Source organism: Spodoptera frugiperda, chromosome 15 (assembly GCF_023101765.2).
Source record: "Spodoptera frugiperda isolate SF20-4 chromosome 15, AGI-APGP_CSIRO_Sfru_2.0, whole genome shotgun sequence".
Classification (NCBI taxonomy): domain Eukaryota; kingdom Metazoa; phylum Arthropoda; class Insecta; order Lepidoptera; family Noctuidae; genus Spodoptera; species Spodoptera frugiperda.
The window spans coordinates 8,937,282-8,959,356 of NC_064226.1; the positions used below are offsets into that span (position 1 = coordinate 8,937,282).

The 22,075-nt window shown below is 36.3% G+C and overlaps 1 protein-coding gene across 12 annotated transcripts in view; it reads left to right on the forward strand.

Annotated features, from left to right (window-relative positions):
- LOC118278581 (agrin) overlaps positions 1-22,075 on the forward strand; it is a 158,681-nt gene that overhangs the window by 94,854 nt on the left and 41,752 nt on the right. For 5 of the 12 annotated variants that reach the window (XR_004783903.2, XM_035597856.2, XM_035597890.2 and 2 more), the window contains exons 1-2: positions 7,302-7,692; positions 14,993-15,853. The exons of 3 other annotated variants lie outside the window; for them this stretch is intronic. Coding sequence is in view for 8 of the 9 variants with exons in the window: in XM_035597856.2 (XP_035453749.2) it covers positions 15,055-15,853 (799 nt within the window). In the remaining variant the exon portion in view is untranslated. 4 more of the 12 variants (XM_035597874.2, XM_035597866.2, XM_035597882.2 and 1 more) reach the window with 4 other exon arrangements.

Sequence of the window (22,075 nt, forward strand, 5' to 3'; positions counted from 1 at the left end):
AACATATAGCAAGAAAAATTGTCGGCCACCTCGAACCGTCAATAAATAAAAACAGTTTTTAATAAAAGTGCTGCGTCCAACTAGCGCGTGGCGGGGCGACGCGATCCGGCACCATATTGCATCCGAACAGTATAAATTCGCTAATATGCCTGAACTCGTACGATAAAGCCTAAAATCGCAGAAGTTATTTTACTGCTGGAATAATTCTTCGGATTTTTGACAGCGCAATCGAAGTTTGCCGCTAGGCCCTGCCGCCGGCTTTAATTAAGAGCTGGTACAAACTCCAATTGCTACGTATCGGAGCTCCAGTGCGCCACCGACGAATTGTCGGTTACTTTATGCTATTACACGCAAACTTCATTGATACTTTAATTGTTCCTGACAAATTTAAACCTTCTGCTTAAAATTTTAAATAGGGAGATTTTTATAAAATTATACATATAAACATATGAAAAAATACTTAGCATAGTTTTAATCGCTACCATAGAATTCAGAAAACGTCTGTCATCTTTAAAAACACATCATTTAACCATTATATTGATCTCAGTCCCATTTCATAGCATTAGCAACCCAACTAGATTTTACATGATAATAATTCATAGACGAATTCTCCAAAATTTTCTTCTTAGTTTCAAACCCAATATATTTTAATTAATCTGTATTTACCTATATTCAAATCTAGAATTGGCTAACAGTTGACTAAGGTCTAGAATAGTGGATATCGTTCTCAATTGTTTGCTATCGAACGTGAAAAGGCAAACACCTTGAGACGCCACCAGTCCATACCTGAAGTGGTGCTGCCAATCGCCTCGCCACCTAGGTAGGTAGGTAGGTAGGCACTTACTATTTGTTTGAACAATATTCAGAACTATAAATAAATACATATTAGATTTGTATAGATAATTGAATAGGTAACCATTTCCTAAGCAGCTGTTATTGAAAGTTTAGAAATACATAAAAACATAATACCTAATATTTTTGACAGCTTTGAATGAGCTCCTTTTTTCGTGTACCCGATGTATATTTGCAAATCATGAAATCACGAGAGACGTAACCCTATAACGTATTAGCAACGAAGCAAGAAATTGCTTATTAACATCTTCCCATTCCTGCCAAGAGGCGTTTACAATAATTCTGCGAATTCGGCAATCGTGCACAATCAGCTTGAAGGAAGGAATTTTTTTCATCGGTCGTTCAAAGCTCGTGTCCCGGCCGAATCTAACGAGCTCATTGGAAATTCAAATTGAGCTGGACCGCCGCACCCCGTAATCAATAATATTACATGTACGTGCTTCCTGAAGTCACCGCTCCAAGACCGGCTCACGAACATAGGAACACCACTGTAACAACCTCGTTTTAACACTATATGATATCCGAGAATTTGTCTCTATGACTATAATATTGATAAAACGTATTTTACTACAACATTTGCAATGAACACCAATTAAAATAATCTTTTATTGAAAAATATACTCTCTATTGGCAGGATCATGAAACATAATATTGTTAATATTATTATTGCAGTAAAACTCCAAAGCAATAAACTCTTGAGGGTCTTGTTTATTCATAGAACTACTTACGAGTACGCGTAAAAGCTGACTTTGGTTATCTGCGAAGTGTAAATGAAGTGACAATCCTCGCAGTCTAAGTCCGCATTAAACGATGCACTTACTTACTTGATCGCATTTAAATGAAAACGACTTGATAAACGCACCGTGTTCTACTTAAATAAAAATAAAAAATAGATCCGATTACAATTTTGATAGAATGCGTCGTATATTATGCAAATAGCCGGTAAATGTTAATGAGTTTCCATAGCAAGGCCACGTAATGAGACCACATTACGGCAGATATCCATACAAATGACCGAAGTACAGCAGTCGTGTTAATTCCAAAGTCGAATCCCGAAAGCAATTACAAAGTATTATTCATTCGAAGCATAGCGTAACCGACGATACCATTCGTGTAGTGGATGCGAAGAAAATTGCACTAACTAATGATCATATCGTTTCTTGAATACAAATTCAGGTCTTTCAGCACACGGAGGGCAGCGGCTGGCCTATTACAGCCGTGTTACACTTGGTAAATTGAAACGGCCTTATGATTTATAGTGAGACTTCACGAGCCGGTATTACGACCAGCTTCCGACACGAACGTGACGTGAACTTCAACAATTCAACACAAATTAACATTCTTTTTTATATGTTTAGCCCATGGTATCACATTCGGAGCCAAAAATGTAATCGATATGGTTTTCACATTATGGTAACCGGGTTTTAGGAAGAAACGAATTATTCAAATAAAGCGTCCCCTAAATACGTGGAGGCGATTCTTACCGGAAAACAGTACTTGTAAAATATTCACACGAGCGTTTTGCTCCGCGTGCGGCTCAAATTCAAAACACATTAATCTCGCATAACAACATTTTAATGGGACGGTGTAAATTTCTTCAGTCCCAAATTAAATATCAGGCCAGGAATATGATGTTCGCATGGAAATGTGCTCGTTTAGCAAAAAGGTTGGCGGAATATGGAGAGGCTTCTAACTGGGAGCTCTTAGTTTAAAAGTCATATTTAGCTAATTACGCTGCGGGCTGCGGCCGTCCGGATGGCGGTTGGCGTACCGTGGCCGAGGATTTTACTCCAAACTGTATCTGAATATATTAGCGACGCAGTGCATATTAAAAAGATAATGCAAGACCGTCCCGAGACACATCTTGTATTATAATTCGCTAATCAACTTACTGATAAACGGTATCTGCAAATATGAGTTTTAATTCTTTTTTGTAGAGCAGTCATTTGTATGCGCAGTTTAATGGAATATTGATATGCAGTTGTGAGAAACGAGGGGTTTTATACGAATTGATAAAATTCTGATAGTACCTACACTTTGCTTTTAGTAATATTCAGTTAACACAAAGTTTTAAAGCAACCATTAGGAACGGCATTTTGAAAACCATTTACTAGTAAAAATTGTTATAAGTACATAAGTAGTAAGTTTTTATATTTCAAACAACACACAAACAACTACTAGTAGTTAAGTTTTAACATAGACAAATACACGAAATTGTAACAGTTTTCCGCTTCGAATCGTTATTAAACTCCAGCAAAAGTACTTTAATATCCGTTGGATTTGTAAACAGCTCTCTATTTCTGTCGAGAGGTCTCTATTGACCTCAATTCGATAATTTTTGCAGCTGAAACAAAGCTTGGGGGACGGAGTTACCCAACTATGATACCCTGGTGTGCAGTTTGCTCAAAAAGTTCCAGCAAATTTATAACGAGTTGGGATAATATCGGGATTAGCGTCCCACCTTTAGTTTTCTTAAGCCTACGCCGACCGCTGTAGGCGCTGTACGTAGAAATAAAGCAATTCACACAGATAAGGCAGCGGCTTTCCATATATTTGTCGCTATCAGGACAATGAGATTGTGCTGGCCGACACAAGGCATGTGTAACAATTTTGGAATGCCTAAAAAAAGATCTCTTATCTCCCTCGGAATAGAACTCAAGAAATTGCCTCTTGAAATCTTTTTCGTCTTAATCTTTCAAGTGCGGCCACTTAGTACCTTTTTGGAAAAGTATTTTCCACATCGAACGAATCGAAATGGGAATATCGAAGTACGTTTTATTTCAGCAAATTACTGTATTATAGCAACCCAATCCATTGAATTACAGGCAACATCTTGAGCACGTCTGATGGTAAAGAGATTGTTATCTAAATATTGACAGAAGGCCCTAAACGAGATCGAATCCCTTGTTACAAACAGAGTTAATAAATTGATTCAAGATAAACAAGCCCCTTGTCGTATTTAAAGGATTAATACTATTTGAATATTATTGTGCTGATAGCCGTTATACGATTACTGAAAACTTAGTTCGAATAACTATTTATAAGCAGCTTAATACCCTCAAGATTTTTAGGGTTCACCCGTAGGAACCACTTTGCTCCGCAGAATGAAATATTAGAGTTTATTTCACCCCCGGGACACGTACCTTTCAATAGAGAGTGTAATATGTATATCGATTGAATAGCTTCACAGATTAAGGGTATAGTAAATATTGCGGAGGTTGTTATTTACATTAAACAGTTTTGTAGTGGTCGAGCGACTAGACCCTATTTCGTCGTCCTTTCGGATTTAATTTCAATGTTACTGAGGAACGATTTGAGGCTGCTTTTGTGTTATAAATATATTTTATGGTAATGGACTAGTTTTTCAGTAGTCGTTTTTGATGGCCAAACTAATACTAAACAACTGAAGTGTGAAGAAATTCATCTAAACAAACGAGTCTCGTATTAACAGCTAATTTATTAATGAATACTATAAAAACAAACGGAAGGTATTTACGTCTGTAATAGTATGCAAATACAAACTAGTATTAGAGAGGTATATTAGCATATACGACCATTAGAAGTCCGTCGACACACAACGAGCAGGCTCCCGTATAGGTCAAGTATTTGTAATGATTGCAGTGTACTCAGAGCCGTCGCCGTCAAATTGGTCGCTACACATATTGGTCGTGTCACGAACATTAATACAACATGTGAATTAGTAAGGTATCGATGCGGCGAGGTGACCCGGTTACTTAGCGCCGGTACCTTATTGCGGTGCTCTTACAAGTGTCTAGGGAAACTGTGAGCTGTTATTACAAGGGAATTTATGAGGTGAATTGCCCCTGCTAAGTTCCAAGTTTGCCGTAAACAACAATATAGAAGTTATCCAATGTTTGGCCGACGCCGGCCTAATGTGACGGCCGGAATAGAAAGAAATCCTCGCTGAAGAATTTCTGTAAAGCTGTGTTATGAGACTTTATTAGATGTTGTGTACAACTTGGCTCGTTCTTTTATAATGTTACAGTTAAATGTCGTTCCCCGACTTTTAGTATTTTATTCGACTAATGGAAGACTAAAAGCATTACTTAAATGAACAGGTTTTGTTTTAGCACTTTTGTATGTATGTAATGTACCCTCATAATAAGGTCTTATAAAGCATGTCCTTTACGTTCTAATAAAGGTGAATCCTATTACGGATACTTATGAAAAGCTTTTAATGTTACACATCACGCAATAATATAATTAAAAAGTTATTACCGTTGTTGTGAAGGCGTTTAACAGCATGTTATTCGTTATTCGATATATTCTAATGCATTCTATTTTAATCGTATGTTCAACAATAAATAAAATTACAGGCGAGTTAAAAACCTCGACATTAATATCCCAGCTACTTTACACTTGTGTTTAAAGTCACATTCTTGCGCTACGGCTACGGTTGATGACCCGGTTATGTGGCTTCAAGCAGTGCTCGTTCACGTGGAACCTACCCTCCTCATTCCTTAACCAAGAAAAGTTTTAGCTATAGAGACTCACACTACAGGAATTATTAATATGAATTTTCAGATTATAGGCTGAACCCGCTGGCAATGGCTTGCTCCGAGCAATTTCACATGTGCCGTTCATTAAGTGAATATGATCGATAGTTGAGCGGAACCGGAGGTTGGCCGTAGCGCACCGCTAGATCATTACTGATATGCGAATGGCGCCTGCGGTTCGAAAACGCCCTTCTGGTCGTTATTAATTGCCCCACGAACAAAAGCAAATGACTCGGTAGAGGTGATCCTGCTAGGGTGGGTCGACGTTATCCATTCAGCCGGTGTAGACGTCCGCGAAGAGAAATGTTCATTCACGATAGGAGAATTTATGACTTTGATTTACGCGAGACTTTTCACGTGGCGCCCTCGACGCCGTAGTTCGTCCATAAATAGAGAAGGGTCCCCGGCTGACGTTTGGGAGGCACGTTATTATTGCATGTTACGGCTCGCGTCACTGTCAACCATTCAACTTCCACCCCAGCGCTGAATTGATACTGGGAGCGATCTTATTTGCATACTGACTGGATTATTTCTCACCTTTTAATCGATTATGCCGTACAATCGAGTGCACTTCAAAGTAATTAAGCGGATCAAACTGAGGTTTCGCTCATAATGGAATGAGATAAAATCTCGTTACTGGAATAGATTGTCGGGCGCTTATTTCGTTTTAATGGACGCAAATTCTCATATTTTGTCCAGATTGCTGTTTTAAAATAGTTGATGGCCTCAGAATGAACAAAGTGCTGCTCATTTTAGCAAACTAAAAACCATTAATTTTGTAGTTTTTAAAATTTTCGAAGTAAATGTGCTAACATTTGTATCTTCTCGGTTATTAAGTTTACAAATGTTTATCATAAAAACACTTGAAAATATGAAGTTTAAAAAATACGTAGTGTCGTTGTTGTCGTCACATTGTTCGGCCGGCATTGCAGCGGCAGTTAGGTAGTTTTATCTCACACAATTTCAATTTTTCATCTGCAGCTGTCAGCTCGGCGGCAGCAGATAAGTAACGTTCGCGTTCGCGTCGCGTCCCCGCATAAAAGTTTGTTCCCCGCCAGTTTGTTCGCTCCACTTCCTTTTATAAACTTTTTGTATGAGCCGCCACCGGCGCGATATCAATAATTCTTACAATTTGTGCTCGTATTCAATCGATGGAAGCCGACTGCCGACTCAAACCTTATTCACTACGACATACCGATAAACATCTTTACTTAGAATTGGCGTTTGTAAGAAAATGTAATCTACACTATTAATCAGCTGCGACGTGAATTGTGAGTCTTGACGTTGACATTGACGTTGACATTCGTGATTTCAGTTTGATATTGCTTCAAAAAATAATAATGTCAAAGGTGCGTCATACTAATTAATGAGGCTTGCCTTTAATACCCTTTACGGGGAGTTCAGTAGAGTGAAGGTTAATAAATATCTGTATACGATATGTAGAGCACACAGAGACATACGGCTGATATATCAAGACATTTATCATGAGATTTTTTTCTGTTACGTTAGCAAAATAAGGTCACTTATCTTCACTAAGGGACATGGTTTTCACAAAGTTTTGTTCGAGCATATTGAATGAAGTGAAAGGTTCAAAATGTAGATATCTGGAGATATATAAGTACTTGTCTAGTCGCAAGTGGCTTTGTACTCTGGCCATTTGTATAACAAAGTCAATCAACATCTCGGTCCATTCAAGAAGTTGGACTATTGATAACTACAGTTGAAGCCTGTCGGATCTCCTCGTTTGTTTAGTGTTATTTACGGACAGTTAATTAAAGCTGTGCCTTCTTAGTTTGACTTGGTGGAACTTTTACACCGATAACAACATTAATGAAAACTCGTCTAGATTTGGGCGAAGAGTGGCGGTGACAGAGGCGGGCGAGACGGAGGGCGGGCGGGGTCCACCGGGTGGATGTGCCAGTCCGCGCCGCGCCGCACTGCCGACCTTACGTCGCCGCCGTCGCGACGCGCGACGCTCTCGACAACACTCGCGATCGCGAACCCCAATATTTTCAGACTGTTTATGCCGCGAACTATACGCGTGAGATGATGGGGACTTGCACCCTCCCGGGAAGAGAGAGGCCTACGAATGTGTTCAGTGTACCGTTTGGATGTGTTTTCGTTATAAGTAAAATGTGCTGAAGGCGAGTTCCGTTTATATGGGTGCACTGGTTCGTCGCCCTACGCGTGCTGTCACCCACTTTTGATGATTAGAATGAACTAGTTTGTGACGCACTGTACACATGATGCCGGTACTATGATGCTATTTTCGTTAAACGAAGACTTATTAAGAGGTCCTTCACACTGCTTGACTTTGATTCATGTGAGAAACTAGCGTAATTAAGTTTTAATTAGTTAATGGAGGCTATCAATACTGCATAAACTACTTACTGACTAAAATTAATCTTTATCATATCGATGTAATAGTATCAGTGGATAAAAAAATATTCATAGGTGAGAAAAGTAGGTCTGTAATTAGTTTTAATTTGTACGTGTAGTTCGTTGACCTTTCACACGGGTAATATTTGCTCCTACGTTCCTTTAAATACTTAAAAATATTGGAATGAGGTAGACAGAGTCTTGCACGCGATTCCGCTTCCCCGACTCAACTAGGTACTTGGAAAAACCTCGGAATAATTAAAGTTTGTTAAATGTATAGAATTACTTGCTCGCTTTCTCGTAGGAGAAGTAAAGTTAAATAGATGTGGGAATGAACTTTATTTTTCTTCATCTTACTAGCCCGCATTTATGGGTGAAACTAGTTTACAAGTCTAGTCTACAGAACTGTATCTTAACATGTAAGATAGGAATGGTCTGTTGAAAACTGAGAATTTAGTTTTTACCATACCGTAAAACAAATCAGGTGTGAATAGAAACAAGTCAGGGGTGAATAGGAACAACATTTTGTTGTGTTTTCACGTAATTTAGAACTGTGCGATCCGTGTTTACACCAGTTTAATATTTTTATTAATTCATTATTAAAACCAAAAATGCTCTATTAAAACCAAAAACATGAAAACAAATTAATAATCATAATAAAAATCATTTTTCTATTCACCCCTTGAGTTTCTATTCACCCCATTTTACCGTTACTCTTATATTTATTAATAATCATGACATGATGAGGTAGCCAGATTATATATTTATGATTATTTTATTCGTAGACGTTATCCCATATTTCTGTCACAAACGAAATAGGGAAAAATACTCTTGAAGCTGTCAGCTGATTGTCAAAATACATTCAAAACAAAATTGTGTATTATTAATTGGTATCTCTCAAATTCTCATACATAATGTATTATTGCGTTAATAATGTTTTTGATTTCATGATTTTAAGTAAGCATTCATTCTAAGGATCAAGTAAATAACCCAATTTAATATTGAATGAAATATAGACTACACACTAAAAAATAATGTCGATATTTTGGTACGGTACTATATTTAGAAATATATTGGTGCAGAAAATAAATAAAATAATCTTTTACATTTAATAATATCGAATCACAGGTTTAGCGTCGGTTTAGGTAAAATATATTTCAGAGTTGTTGTTGATATTTCACAAATGCGAATGTGTAATAGTCTAAAATATACTTTATTTATTTTACGATAAAATAAAGTAAATGATATAATATTTAATTATCTGAAAAGTGGTATTTGACATAATAATACGTTATTGCATTTTCAGACAAACTAAAAAAATAATAATATATATATAAATTTTCCAACATACAAGTTTATTTCGACTAATATTTTTATCTAATTTAGAGAATTTATAAATAAGAGTAAGTTGAGATACCATATCATATTTAAAATATTTTGTTTCTTAAAATATTTTTCAACATACGTACTAGAAATATAAACACAAAAAATGAATTGTAGATTAAAATATGAGTTAAATGTATTTTAAACTAAAGATTCATTCAATGTAAAAACTTTATCTTGAAAGATGTCAATTGAACGGCGAAATGCTCTCAAGAGGTTTTTATCTTAGTTGGCATTAAAATATCTCCAGCCACTCCATGATTGGCACTAAATGTTTCACGCTACTAATATCATTAGCCTTTCGTTCATCGAATTCAGTTCGATAAAATAAACTGTCTGGAACGTAGACTAGCTAGATATTTGAAATACTTTCAATATGTCAATTAGTTTAAAATTACATTTAAGTATGAAGTAAATTGATTGATAAAAAAACGCGTTTAAGATAAATTTGGTAACGCCTATATACCATTGGGGTAGGCATAGGCAATAGAACGCCAAATGACACGATTATGGCGTACCTCTTTCACTTCATCTATATTCATCAATCTCTTCATGCAAGCTCGTCGATTGAGGATGCTTGACACGTTTTTAGATTTGCATATAAAGTATTTATTATCATTTATTTTTATTATAATTGTTCTTTTTACCACACAAAAGTGTACATCTTGCAATTCTATAACTCTAACGCGACTGTAAGCAATGCTACGACGTTTTAATCCACGCTTTTAAAAAAGTCGTTCGTAGACCTACGGCGTAGCAAAGTGCTACGACGTAGCAACCTCAAATAATAAAATTGTTATGTATAATTTCATTTTTAATCTGAAACATTAAAAGCTGTTATTACGAAACATTAACTTCATGTACCTTTAGCCTATATAGGAGTACAAAATAAAGGCTTTGACTTGAATGATTGTTGAACTACAGAATTAAATTGTGAGTAATTTCGGTGTACAAAGACTTTTTATGGTATATATGTAGATGATTACATAAAGGATAAACATAATCTATCAGTATTAGTGCAAATTGTATGTACCAACGATAAAAATATCAACTCACACATAAGAAAATGAAATCATTTTCCCATTCAAAAACATAAGTTATTACAATTACCTAAAACACTTATTACAATATCATGAAGGTAATGTTTTGGTTGCTTCAATATATAGTTGTGTACATGTTATCCAGTTTCTAATAAACATTAAGCACCCGAAAGCGAGAACACACAACCTCTCATCTGTCTTGGTTGAAGCACTTAAGCTCGATCTATTAACGCTCTTGTAATTTTCAATACCATAAATCGTAGAACAACGTATTATATGTCTGGCGTTGATAGCCGAATCTAATTGTTATTGCTTACCTTGTTTCGTATGACGTCACCCGGTAACCGAAAACCCCGAAACATTTTAGCGCGATTCGATTGTACATACTTACTTATATTTAATTGTGAAAGTGTGTCTGTTAGTTTGTCCGTCTAAACAAAACGGAACAATAAATTGACGTGAATTTTTAACGGAAGATAGTTAAAGAAATAGAGCTTGACTTAGGCTACATTTTGTCTATTTCTAGTGCCCCACTTCTCTAAAATAAGGGATGGTATTTTATTTAGAGCATTTCGCAATTTTCAAGGTAAAATTGTGTTTAAATTTTTATTTGTAAATCGGTTCCAACCACTTGAAAAAGCTCGAGCGAAGCCGCGGGAAAAATTAGTAGGTACATATATATGGAGGTAAAATTTATTAATACGACGAAACAATTAGTCTAGGGAGTGTGTAGGTAAATCCTATTCACAGTGATGCGATGGCCCGGTATTGGTCGGTTAAGCATAGGTCGGGTCGGTCGTTACTTGGGTGGGTGAACCTTTACCGTGGTACACATGATTTCTCTCCGGCATGATTAATGTTAACCCGTACCTTTTAAAATACTTGAACAAGTAACGTAGTAAACTTTAGCTCGCTTAGGGACTTTATGTACCCACAGCTACAGTAATTTCATTGCGTCTTTGCGTATTCTGTTTGCTGCCTCATTAGTCGTGTGGTCGCTAGTGCAACTGCCGGGGCAAGGTGTCTCGGGTTCGATAGCCGGGTCGCGCAAAGAACTGCTGGGCATTTTTCGGATGTTCGAAAATTTCTCAGTTGTAGTAGCATGGAGTCTGGATTTGTGACCAGTAATATGGCAATAGGCTCACCCCCTATTACAAGATGAAAAGTGGGTGTGTATTGTACAGTGGCATTACATGCAGTGATGTGCACCTCTGCCTACCCCTTTTGGGATAAAAAGGCGTCATGATACGATAAGATACGATCGTTGCGTATTTCTTATAAAATAAAACAAAAGAGGGTCGGGATAGCAGATTGTGACGTGCTTTCATATTTTAATTCGATCTAGTCTTACTAATATTATAAATGCGAAAGTTTGTGTGTATATCTGTAATTGAACAAAAATTGAAATTTGGAACTAGGTTATGATGTGGAATAACACTTAGGCTACTTTTTATATTTTTACCCACGAGAACACAGGCGAAGCCATTGGCAAAAGCTTGTACTGAATATTTGTCGAATTCGTAACTCGAACATATTATAACCTCATGAGAAATAACTCAAATGGTGTTTTAGCTAAAATTAGAACCGTTATTTTTACTCTTTTCATAGGCATAGGTAGCTCTAATATTAAATGAAGCCTTATAATAATACGCTTCTTTAATGTTACGTACTGAAACAATTTAGTTATATTTGGTAAAATATTTGTTCTTTACGAAATTAAATTGACTCGAGGGTTAGCTGGGATAGGTAATATACTTTATAGCTGGTTTTGTTAGATGGTATGATTACATTTTCATGCAGACTAAGTGGGTGTCTCTCTGTCTGTGAACACATGGCTGTACATCAAGCTATACAGAACCAGTTTATCATGGTCTCGCTTTGTATGATCTTTCCGTATATTCAAAGGTCAGTTTATACTGGATTTGCATAGCTGCTGTGTCGCCGTCCAAACACGTGCGCTGAAGTAGTTGACCGGTCCGCTCACCCTAATATGTGACGCGTCGCTGAAAATGAACGCTGCCATTGCAATGTTGACGATCCCTGACGTTTACCAAACTCCAAACAAACACGAACAAATAAAGTTGATGCGTTTGCACTTCATCGTTTATTTAAACGGATTATTGATCAATTTTAAATACGCTTTTTAATCCCTATCCGTTTGATTGGAGTCGATAGGCTTTATTTACATTTAAAACAATGTATTATTTACGTTGGCAGAATTTATGATACTGGCGATGATGTGGATATTTATTAAAATGTATACCTACAGTGATGGGTTTAAAAAATAAACCAATTACAAAACTGTAAAACATTCATAATTTAAAACTTTTAAAGGGGATTGATCAAATAACATGAATAGATAATAATATTCAACTAAAATGAATTAATAGAATTTAAAAAATCAATGGAGTAGTTATTATTGACCAGATAGCGGGCTGCCTAGTGTGAAGTGGGATCTACTTGATTTTTAAAATAAACACTTAAATGAATGTAAAGAGAAGTATCTTAAACCAAATATTATTAGAAAATCTTCTAAAGATAGCTCCTCTCCATAGTTGTTAATAGTCAAATTGTCCCAAAATTCGATATTCGCGCCTTTTATTAGTCTTGTTCTTAATTAACGTAAGTAAATAAAGTTCACTTAAAACGTTTTAATTAGATTCTGAGCAACTTTATAAAACTTGTGCTTCTTAATTAATTTTCATCTACTTCTTATTAGAAGGCTATTGTCTAGTATATCTAAGGTACAAATTACAATATACGACTTTTATTATTTGAGCAAGTTTTCGCTTAATAAAACACAAATTGTGCTCATTTATTAAGATATGATATGTTATATGATCATTATACAAGTTTCGTAAAGATTCTATTTAATAAAATAATAATAATAGGTAACTAAGTAACAGTTTGTGTAAACCACAAATTGTTCTTTTGGGTCTAAGTGTCATGTGTATGTTTGTAAATGACCCCATGATACAGGAGAAATCCTAGGGTAGATCAACGTTTTTATAAAGACGAATAAAACAACACAAAGACGAATTCAGAACCTCCTACTTTTTTGGGAAGTGGATTAAAGAGAGAAAGATAAAACAGAAAGAGAAAAGGGAAAATCTTCTTCACGACAATATAATAAAATCACGTCTTTTTATTTCCCGTCTCAGCCAAAGATGCATAAAGTCACAAAAACTAATAAATGGCAATACCAACACCAATCAATAAAAACAAATGCCACAGAAATAAAACCGTATTCCATTCGAACCGAGTATTTCTAAAAACACTACGAAATGTCTAATTGATTGACAAAACCAAACCAGATTGTCCGTTGAACGAAATTAAAAAAGTTTCGCCAAATCAAATGACAGGCTCTCGAAAAGTTCACACGAAACTCGCACTTAAAATAGCTGGCACAGTAGGCTTTTTTGCTTATATCTGCACACCTACTTTTTATATGCTATCGATGACAACCGAAAGGTATTTTTATGAATGGCGTAGAAGTTACGACGTCGGTCCTCGGTTACTGTCTTTCTGAATTTCATTGGGATATTTTTGTCTTGTTTCATCTTCAGTTATGTTGTGAATGTTTTCTTTTATAATAACTAATAAAACTTTTTTTAAAAAGCATTAAATTTTCTTAGTAATTTTAGGGACATAAAAAATCATTTTATCTCTTAAACCTCCTCTCAAATCTGGAGAATACTATGCTAAAAACCGCATCAAAATCGGTTCCGCCAAACATGACGTAATCGCGTACAAACATACATAATTTTCGTGACAATTTCGTCATCAATCTATATTTTATTTACATTTCATTGAGGTTTTTTCACGACATATTATTTTCAAAAGTAATTATTCACCAAATTACACCTAAAAATAACTTTAATTTGAGTCAAATATTCCGGGTGTCATTTACATACAGTATGCTCTATTGTACATAAGTGTGTGACCCATTTTATTTGGTCACATTCCAGCTCTTAAACTCCTATGTTCTGGTTAGTCCCAAGAGTATTAAATATTTATGTACTAACAGTAGATGATTTTTGTGACCAGACCAGCTGTTCAATAATAAATGAAAGGATAGTAGGCTCGGCATTTAAAATTAGTAGCTCCCTAATTTGAACCGGGTCGCAAGCCACGACTCGTAACTTGCTGTCCCTCAACTTTTATGTAATGACTTTTGTTTGCTCCTAATTTAATTAATTCCAACGAATTACCATATCCATCGTACGCATTCATAGAAAAATATACTTTCGACTCCCTTGAAAGGTCAACGAACTTACAGTGGTTAGAACTTCCCTATTTCTGTAACAAAGAGTGCCGATAAATTAAATCAGGCCCCCTGTAGCGATACCCGCTAGTTACGTTCGTATAGGTAGTTTAGTAATCAAGTTATATAACTCACACGTGTCAAAATCAGAGAAATAAATACGGTTAATTTAAGTTAGGGGAGTTTGTTTACTCAAGTTGCTACTTCTTTGTCTGCCGTCCCGTGTAGCTGGTGGCGGCGTGAGGTGCGCGCCCGCGTTGTCCTAACACGAAAGATAAATACCACCGTCGAACAAGACGAGTAATTGAGATAAACAGACGTGTATACAACTACATAACTTTCTGCCTTCCGATGTAACGCGTAATAAAATCAACCAAGTTGCTCCACTAACTTACTCTACTCCCTGTTCGTTTTGATTAACGGGCATTATCGTGGGGCACCAAATCCGATTAACCTTTTATAATATCATTAGCCGTTTCCACAGATTATATCAGTCCGTAACTTGAATAGCATCAGCGTATCTGCCGTATCCTAATGGATGTCTAATTCATTTACAGCGTCTTTAATGATGTTTTCTTCAGTGAAACATAAGCTCAAATGAGGCGATTAAGCGTTGAAGATGAACAGGCCGGGCTACGATTATACCGTGCCTGCATCCACCACCTATTACGCGAGTAATAACCGACCACCGCAATACGAGCGCGGCTACGGACAGCTCACAGCCGGTCCTCTTTACAGTCCCTCCTCCCATCCCCTCTCCAATTACGCAGATGTATATGAGGGCAATAACGACACCACTCTTAGGGCAGAAGAGAGACACTGGTACATAGAAAACCATAAGAATTTACAACCAAGCTATGAAGTCAGTGTCGATGCCATACCTCAAGATGCCAAAGTTAAGAAAGAGGAGGAGAAGAAAAGTGAAGTTCCAATCCGACGATCTGAAGCGGGCCAGCCGCGACAGAGACGGAAAGAGGATCGGTGCTCCTGCGAGTGCTGGCCGAGTACTGACAATAATATCGTGCAAGATAGTACAGGGAACGAGACGACGCGGTCGCTGTCGGGCGTCGACATGGTCGCCTCGTATGGAGTGTACGGGAACCCAAGGGATGATGACAGCTCTGGGTTCGCGCGACTGTCAGAGAAGAGTGCTGTGTATGGACAAGGGAGCGATGCTCCAGTGCAAGGTGTGATAGTGAATCAGCAGGGGAACAGTGCGGTGGTTCGAGCCTCGTCGCCCGCGCAGCCTGCTTGTAGTCGCTGCTGCGGGCTGTCCACCAACGCGGGTAGTGCTCCCGCAGCCAACTCCGAAGACTACTGCTGGATACACTATTGCCGCCCTGCGCTTATAGTCTTACTACTATTATTTTTTCTAGTCTTGTTGGGCGTTTCTACTGGTTTCTTACTGACGAATAACTGTAAGTATCTACATAACATTTTAATAATCCTATTAAGTCCACATTGACCTTGTTGTAAGTGGTGGTAATGACCGCCGCATTGCGGCTCCTTTTTTATTTCACTTAGTTTATTTTCTTTCATTAAAATGTTCTATTCCAGTTATATTTTAACGCTTCCACAATAAAAAATACTATTCGAATTAAATATTCACAAAATCTGCAGCGTTTCGATTCAAATATTTTATTTAGTCAACCTCCGGCGGACAGGTTTGCAGCCGATACTACGATCTAAATTCAGTTTGGTTAAAGATAAATAACACAAAACGCACTGTTATATAGAGGTATGGTTTACGATCTACGTTAAAATAAATAAATATTTTAGCAAAATTGTATAATTTCAATCGGACGCATTTATAAATAGTGTGGAAGGCGAATTGAAAACTGCAGTCACTTCTCGCCCATAGACAAAGCTCACCGACACTACATTTACTCGATTCACGGTTGACGATATTTTAGATTTCCATCAGTCAATGGCCACATGCATTGGGTACAAAAATAAATTATTTTCTCTTTTTTTATTGAGACTAACAAGTGCAAGCGCTCCCGCGGCTAAAATTCCAGTGCAATCCGGAACTATGGCGCTTACCAATCAAATCCACCAAGCAATTGTTTTTGCTTACTGCGAAACGACTAGTGCACGTTTTACGACTGCCATTGTTAATCGATGCATACGTAACATTTCCCCGTTACAAAAAGTTTGTTAATACAAGCCTGATAAATATTTAGTGCAATTACAAATTTATGTCAACGATGATAAAGTTTAATTTTGCATTCACAACTGTTCTGATAATAAAACGTTCGCTCTAAAATAACGAAAACATAAAGCAAACAGTTTTAATTCCGAAGATATTAAAAAGTTTTAAGTATCCGAGTTTTCAGATGTTGAACAAATTATGATTTCGAGACGTAAAGTAAGAAGTTGCACCTGCACTACAATCGCTTGCGAACAGAACCAACTCTTGCTTGGTGTCAACAAATATTTTATGATTAAAATAACAAACCTTTCAAATAATAATATTTTAAGTGATATTCGAGAAGAATATATGTTCAAAATAACAACCAAAAACTATTCCGTGTTAAAATACATGTATTCGACCAAAACCGTTTTAAATATTAATTTGTAACAGATGCATTACTTAGTTATTTTTACTTTTATTTCACCGAAATTCAGTACAAAGAATAATAGAAATCTGACATAGGTTATACGTAATTTAATACTCTATAATGTTACCATTTTCATATTTAAACAAAAATCTTTGTACAAAACTTGAACTTGAATCTAAATTATTTCAATTTCGTCCTAAATGAGGTCCAACAATAATACAAAGTAAAAAATAAAGGGATGGTGTCCCTAAATTTTAACCTCGATTTAGCTAAATCGAAAGACATATACAGTTATATTGCCGGCTGTATGAATACCGGGTTCCATTCCGTTCCGCTCGTTTTTCTCTCTGGCAGAACATTAATTTTAGTGGCACTCTGGGCGCACACTCACAGTCGGATTTTCAAATTGCGGTGAAACCATTGGAATTAAGGAAGTAGCTTAAATATTCATGGAGTGACTGGATAACGTTAAAACAAATCACAACTCGGTCTAAATGTATTGGCGTTTGTATTAATATTGCTGAGTAGCCTTTGCCCGCGACTACGTTCGCATAGAAAATGACTTCTAATAGATTTTTTTCAAAAATATATTTCATTTAAATAGCGTACATCAGCTCTCTGACATTAAGTCGCGTCATAATGGGTCCAGGTATTTCAGAGATTGGTCGGAAAAGACAGACAAAATTGTAAAAAAATGTGATTTGGGTAGTAAAAAGCGGTTATTTCAATATTACAAGCAGACACTCCAATTTTATTTATTACAGTCTAGATTGACAGAGTGCAAATATATGTATAGGAAAGTACAAACGACTTCAGAAAGTACAGTTGAACACCTTAACTCGACTTGGAATTTTTCTTACAAAAGCTTTTTGACATCAAAGAGCAGTTTGGTCTCGTCAGCCCTTTAAGGTGCTTTGAAATCCCTAACACAATCATGGTGGGGAGGTCGGATGACGTCACGACACCCAGCCACTTCACCTGCCGTCCCCGTTTTAATTGCAAAACATTTCTATAATGAAGAGGATATTTTAAAATTATTGTCAGAAGTTAGTTAGTACGAATGTTTAAAGCAAAAGCAATATTTTTCGTAAATCTTTGTCATTTGTTCTCTGCCTCCACAGTTTCAAGTACCCCAGTTATACCTGTAACATATTGCTTTCATAGCTTTTCATGAAGCAAATTTTATTCTTGTATAAAGTTGAATGTAGAATGTGTGGTGCAAAAAGTTTCACTTCAACTCTGAGAGTCGTCGATTAACTTTTAATTAATGAAACGCGGAGTTTGGTTCGGAAACAGTTTTCTAGATATTGATAAAATCGATGCCAACACTTGGTCTGATAGATAAAATGGAAAAAGTTTAACGTTTTTGGGTCTAGAAGTTGTGTAAATGAATTGGAAACTGGACGATTTTAAATTGAGTAGGTAAGTTTTTAAATGTGAGTGATTATATATAGCGTATATTGTTTTGTTCTTAAATTACAAATTAAAAAGAAAATCAAATCAAATTAGAATGTTTATTTGTAGAAGTATAAAAAGGTGTACATTGTCATTGGCAAAGTATAGTTCGCTATGTCTAGCCGTCAGCGGCATACAAATATAAATTGTCCTTACAACTAAAACTTCAAAAGAACATTTGAAGTAAACTAATAAAATACAACACAGCATAAATAAAGATGCTCTCAAAGTAGTAAGTAGAAGGAACACAGTACTATCTTTGATTAACAATACACGATACCAATAACTTAACAGTATTAACCAACACACTCGTATTATACCCACTTAGCAAGTATAGCATCATCATAAATAGACCAATCAACGCGATTGTTATTTGGCCAAGTTACATACAAGATCCAATAATGTTTCACATATCCGTCTAGTGATATTGGCTTACTATTCTCAGTTATTGACTTTAGAATGGTTCCCGATAAACGGAAATAGGGCCTTGCCACATAATTGAGACCTAATACTCTGAGGTTATTGGGAATAGTCAATTTAAGTGTCATATGTATGTGTGTGTTTATGTAATTATGGTTGTTATTGTTCGATGGGGTTTTTGTTGATGAGGAACATATTTATCTTCTTAGGCGTCTTAACATAATTATGGTAAAATATTTGAACATCGGGTAAATAATTACGTATTAAAAAAATATATATACTTGACTGAACTATAATTTTTATGTATGATCTCACGCGTGAGTGAAAATTTTATAAACACACCCAAAAACACAAGAGATGGAAACTTGTTTTTAAACAAGAGTTCTGTTTTCTTTTCCACCTCCACTTCTTCAAGTCATATAATCTCCCTAAAACCTCCTAAATCTGGAAAATACTATGCTGAAAACCCGAATCAAAATTGGTTCAGCCAAACGGGATAATCGCGCACAAGCCCACAAACATATATACAGGTCAAACTAAGAACCTCCTTTTTATGAAGCCGGTTAAAAATCTACGACTACGACACAATAAAAAAAAAACTTCAATCTAACGCACTTCTACAGACCATGTGCAATTGTGCAGTCTAAGGACGTAATAAAAATGAAAGCAATATGTAAATTACAAAAAAGCTCATGTACTAACCATTATCGACAATGAGCTCGATCATGTCGTAAGTCAGTCCTCATCAGTCGGTAGTAGATACTTAAACCAAAAGATAAGGCCAACACACTTTATGTTTCCTTTTGTTAAAAATCACTATGCAAATGAACGAGATTACGTGAATATCATTAAGTATTATTATTTAAAACAGGGAGCTTCTTTACAAGCCCACCGTTCACAAGGGTGGGTAATTCTGAAAGATAGAACATGCTGCATTATACTTTTTTTTTAATTATTAATGGATCGAATTTTGTTTTGAGTCTGCATGGAATGTAATGGGGATTCGAAGGTTTATAGTTTATCTGGCCTATGCAGTACCATTACATCGTTTTCTAAAAGAATATATGAAACGTTTGATTTTTTAAGCGTCATGTTTTTACTGTCTACACGAAAATCAAAACTTTGACAGTCAGCCGATAAGTAGTTTGCTTTACGTTGAAAGAAAACGAAACGAGAGCGCGTTCGGTGCTCTGATTGGTCGGTGCGAATGGCCCAACCAATCAGAGCGCCAAACGCGTTTTCCTTTCCTTTTCGTTCAACGTAAATCAAATTCGTACTAAGGGTTTTGATTACAAACAAACAACGCCATTTTAGTTATGGAAAAGTCCAAGAGAAAGAACAAATATTATTGACATACTTTCACGGAATATTTTTTCCTCTCAGCATCTTTTATTGTATAAAAATCATGAGATCGAACATCTTGTTTTTATTCCGGGTATTTTATATTGTTTGTAAACATAGTTAGAAAAAAAGTTTGTGTATTTGGTTCTTTTGTTGACGGAGGGAAACCTTCAAAAGGGGCCTAGCTTTTTAGGGGAAACAACTAGGGAGTGTGGGATTTTTACCTCACTAAAATCTCCCCAGTGACCTACGCCTAAAGGAGACACCGGGACCTCTTAGTAAACCAACCCCGGAGTGTGTATTTGGTCTAATTGCCTTATGAAAATCAGTACCACAGAAGGTAAGGCACGGTCCTTAAAAAACAATGTAAGTAAATAATGAACGTGGCTCATAAAAGTCGGGAAGATACAAGCCACCTCGTTGTAGAATGATATCCTCATTTCTAATTAAATTAAAATATTTGGCGCCTGCCACGTAATCTCTTATTAAAACTTTGTGTCTCAGATCTTGATTCACGAAAATGACGACTGTACAATGTTCGAAATAAATCCTTATGAATTTTCATAAGAATTTTAATTAGATTTTAAGGGCATGTTGCAGGTTCTCTTAATTGTTATTTTATGGTATAAGTCGGTAAAAGAGATTCTAAGCAATCGCCGCCTCCCATGGACACCCGAAACACCAGAGGCGTTACAAATGCGTTGACGGCCTTTTGGCGGTTAGGAATTTAAGGGTTCTTGGGAAATCGGTGATTGGGTCTCCGATAACCTCAGTCACACAACGTAAGGGTTGTTTCACGTCGGTTTTCTGAGAGGTCGTGGTATTACTCCAGTTGAGCCGGCGCATTTGTGTCGAAGCATGGCTCTATAGTCTCATATTAAGTAAAATTTTAGCTTTTCAGCAAATCGGATTTTGGTGAACGGTAATTTTATTGTTTAAATATCTTATTGTTATAAAATTTACTGTACTGTACTGGAGATAAGGTATACAATTATACAACGCTATTTAGTGTCCTTGAATTAGATCACGAAAACTATCAAAGCTAACAAAAACAATTGTGACGTAACGATAAGGTCTCTGGAGTACAAAGTAACCATTTTGTGAAATAAAAATTATTTTGATAGAACTGTAATAGCGGCCTGGGGACCTACGAGTTGCTACGTGTTTTCAATTAAGGTCAAAAATGTTTTTTTGAAATGTTTATTTTATTATCGTTAAATGTTCTTTACATTTTGATTCTTATGTTCGTCTGATTTTTATGCCAACTATTTGTATTTTCACCTTACGACAACCTGTACACTTAGTATGAGTTTACGTTAAAAACAAAACGAGAGCGTGTTCGGCGCTCTGATTGGTTAGTTGAATGCAGCCGGCCAATCACGGCGTCGAACGCGGTCTCGTTAAACCTAAAGCAAACTCGTACTAAGGCTACTGATCCTATAACCACTTTCATCGCATAGTGCTCCCATTGTTATCAATACATAGATCGCGAACAATAATAATGTTCGACGCTAAATAAATTATAGTTGGAACATAGAACTGGCGACAGCTTACCTAAGTACTGCCAGTAGTTCCACAACTGCTATTAGATATTCATAGGGGAAGGCCAAGTTTATGGGTTAAAGCGCTCCTGCAAGATTATTCTGTATTGCTAATTGCTAAGCAATGTGCATAATGTGGCAAGTTTGTACCTCCGTAAGGATCAAAATCCTTTCTAAGCACCCGGTTTTTTGGTAGGCTTATGGGCTAAATATTGTTTAACTTTTATGGAGGATATCAGTAAAGGACATTGATTGATTCAAGGAAAATTACGTCTTATGCCAGGTCAGAAGATAAATAAGCGCTTTTTGCGCTATCAGTCGG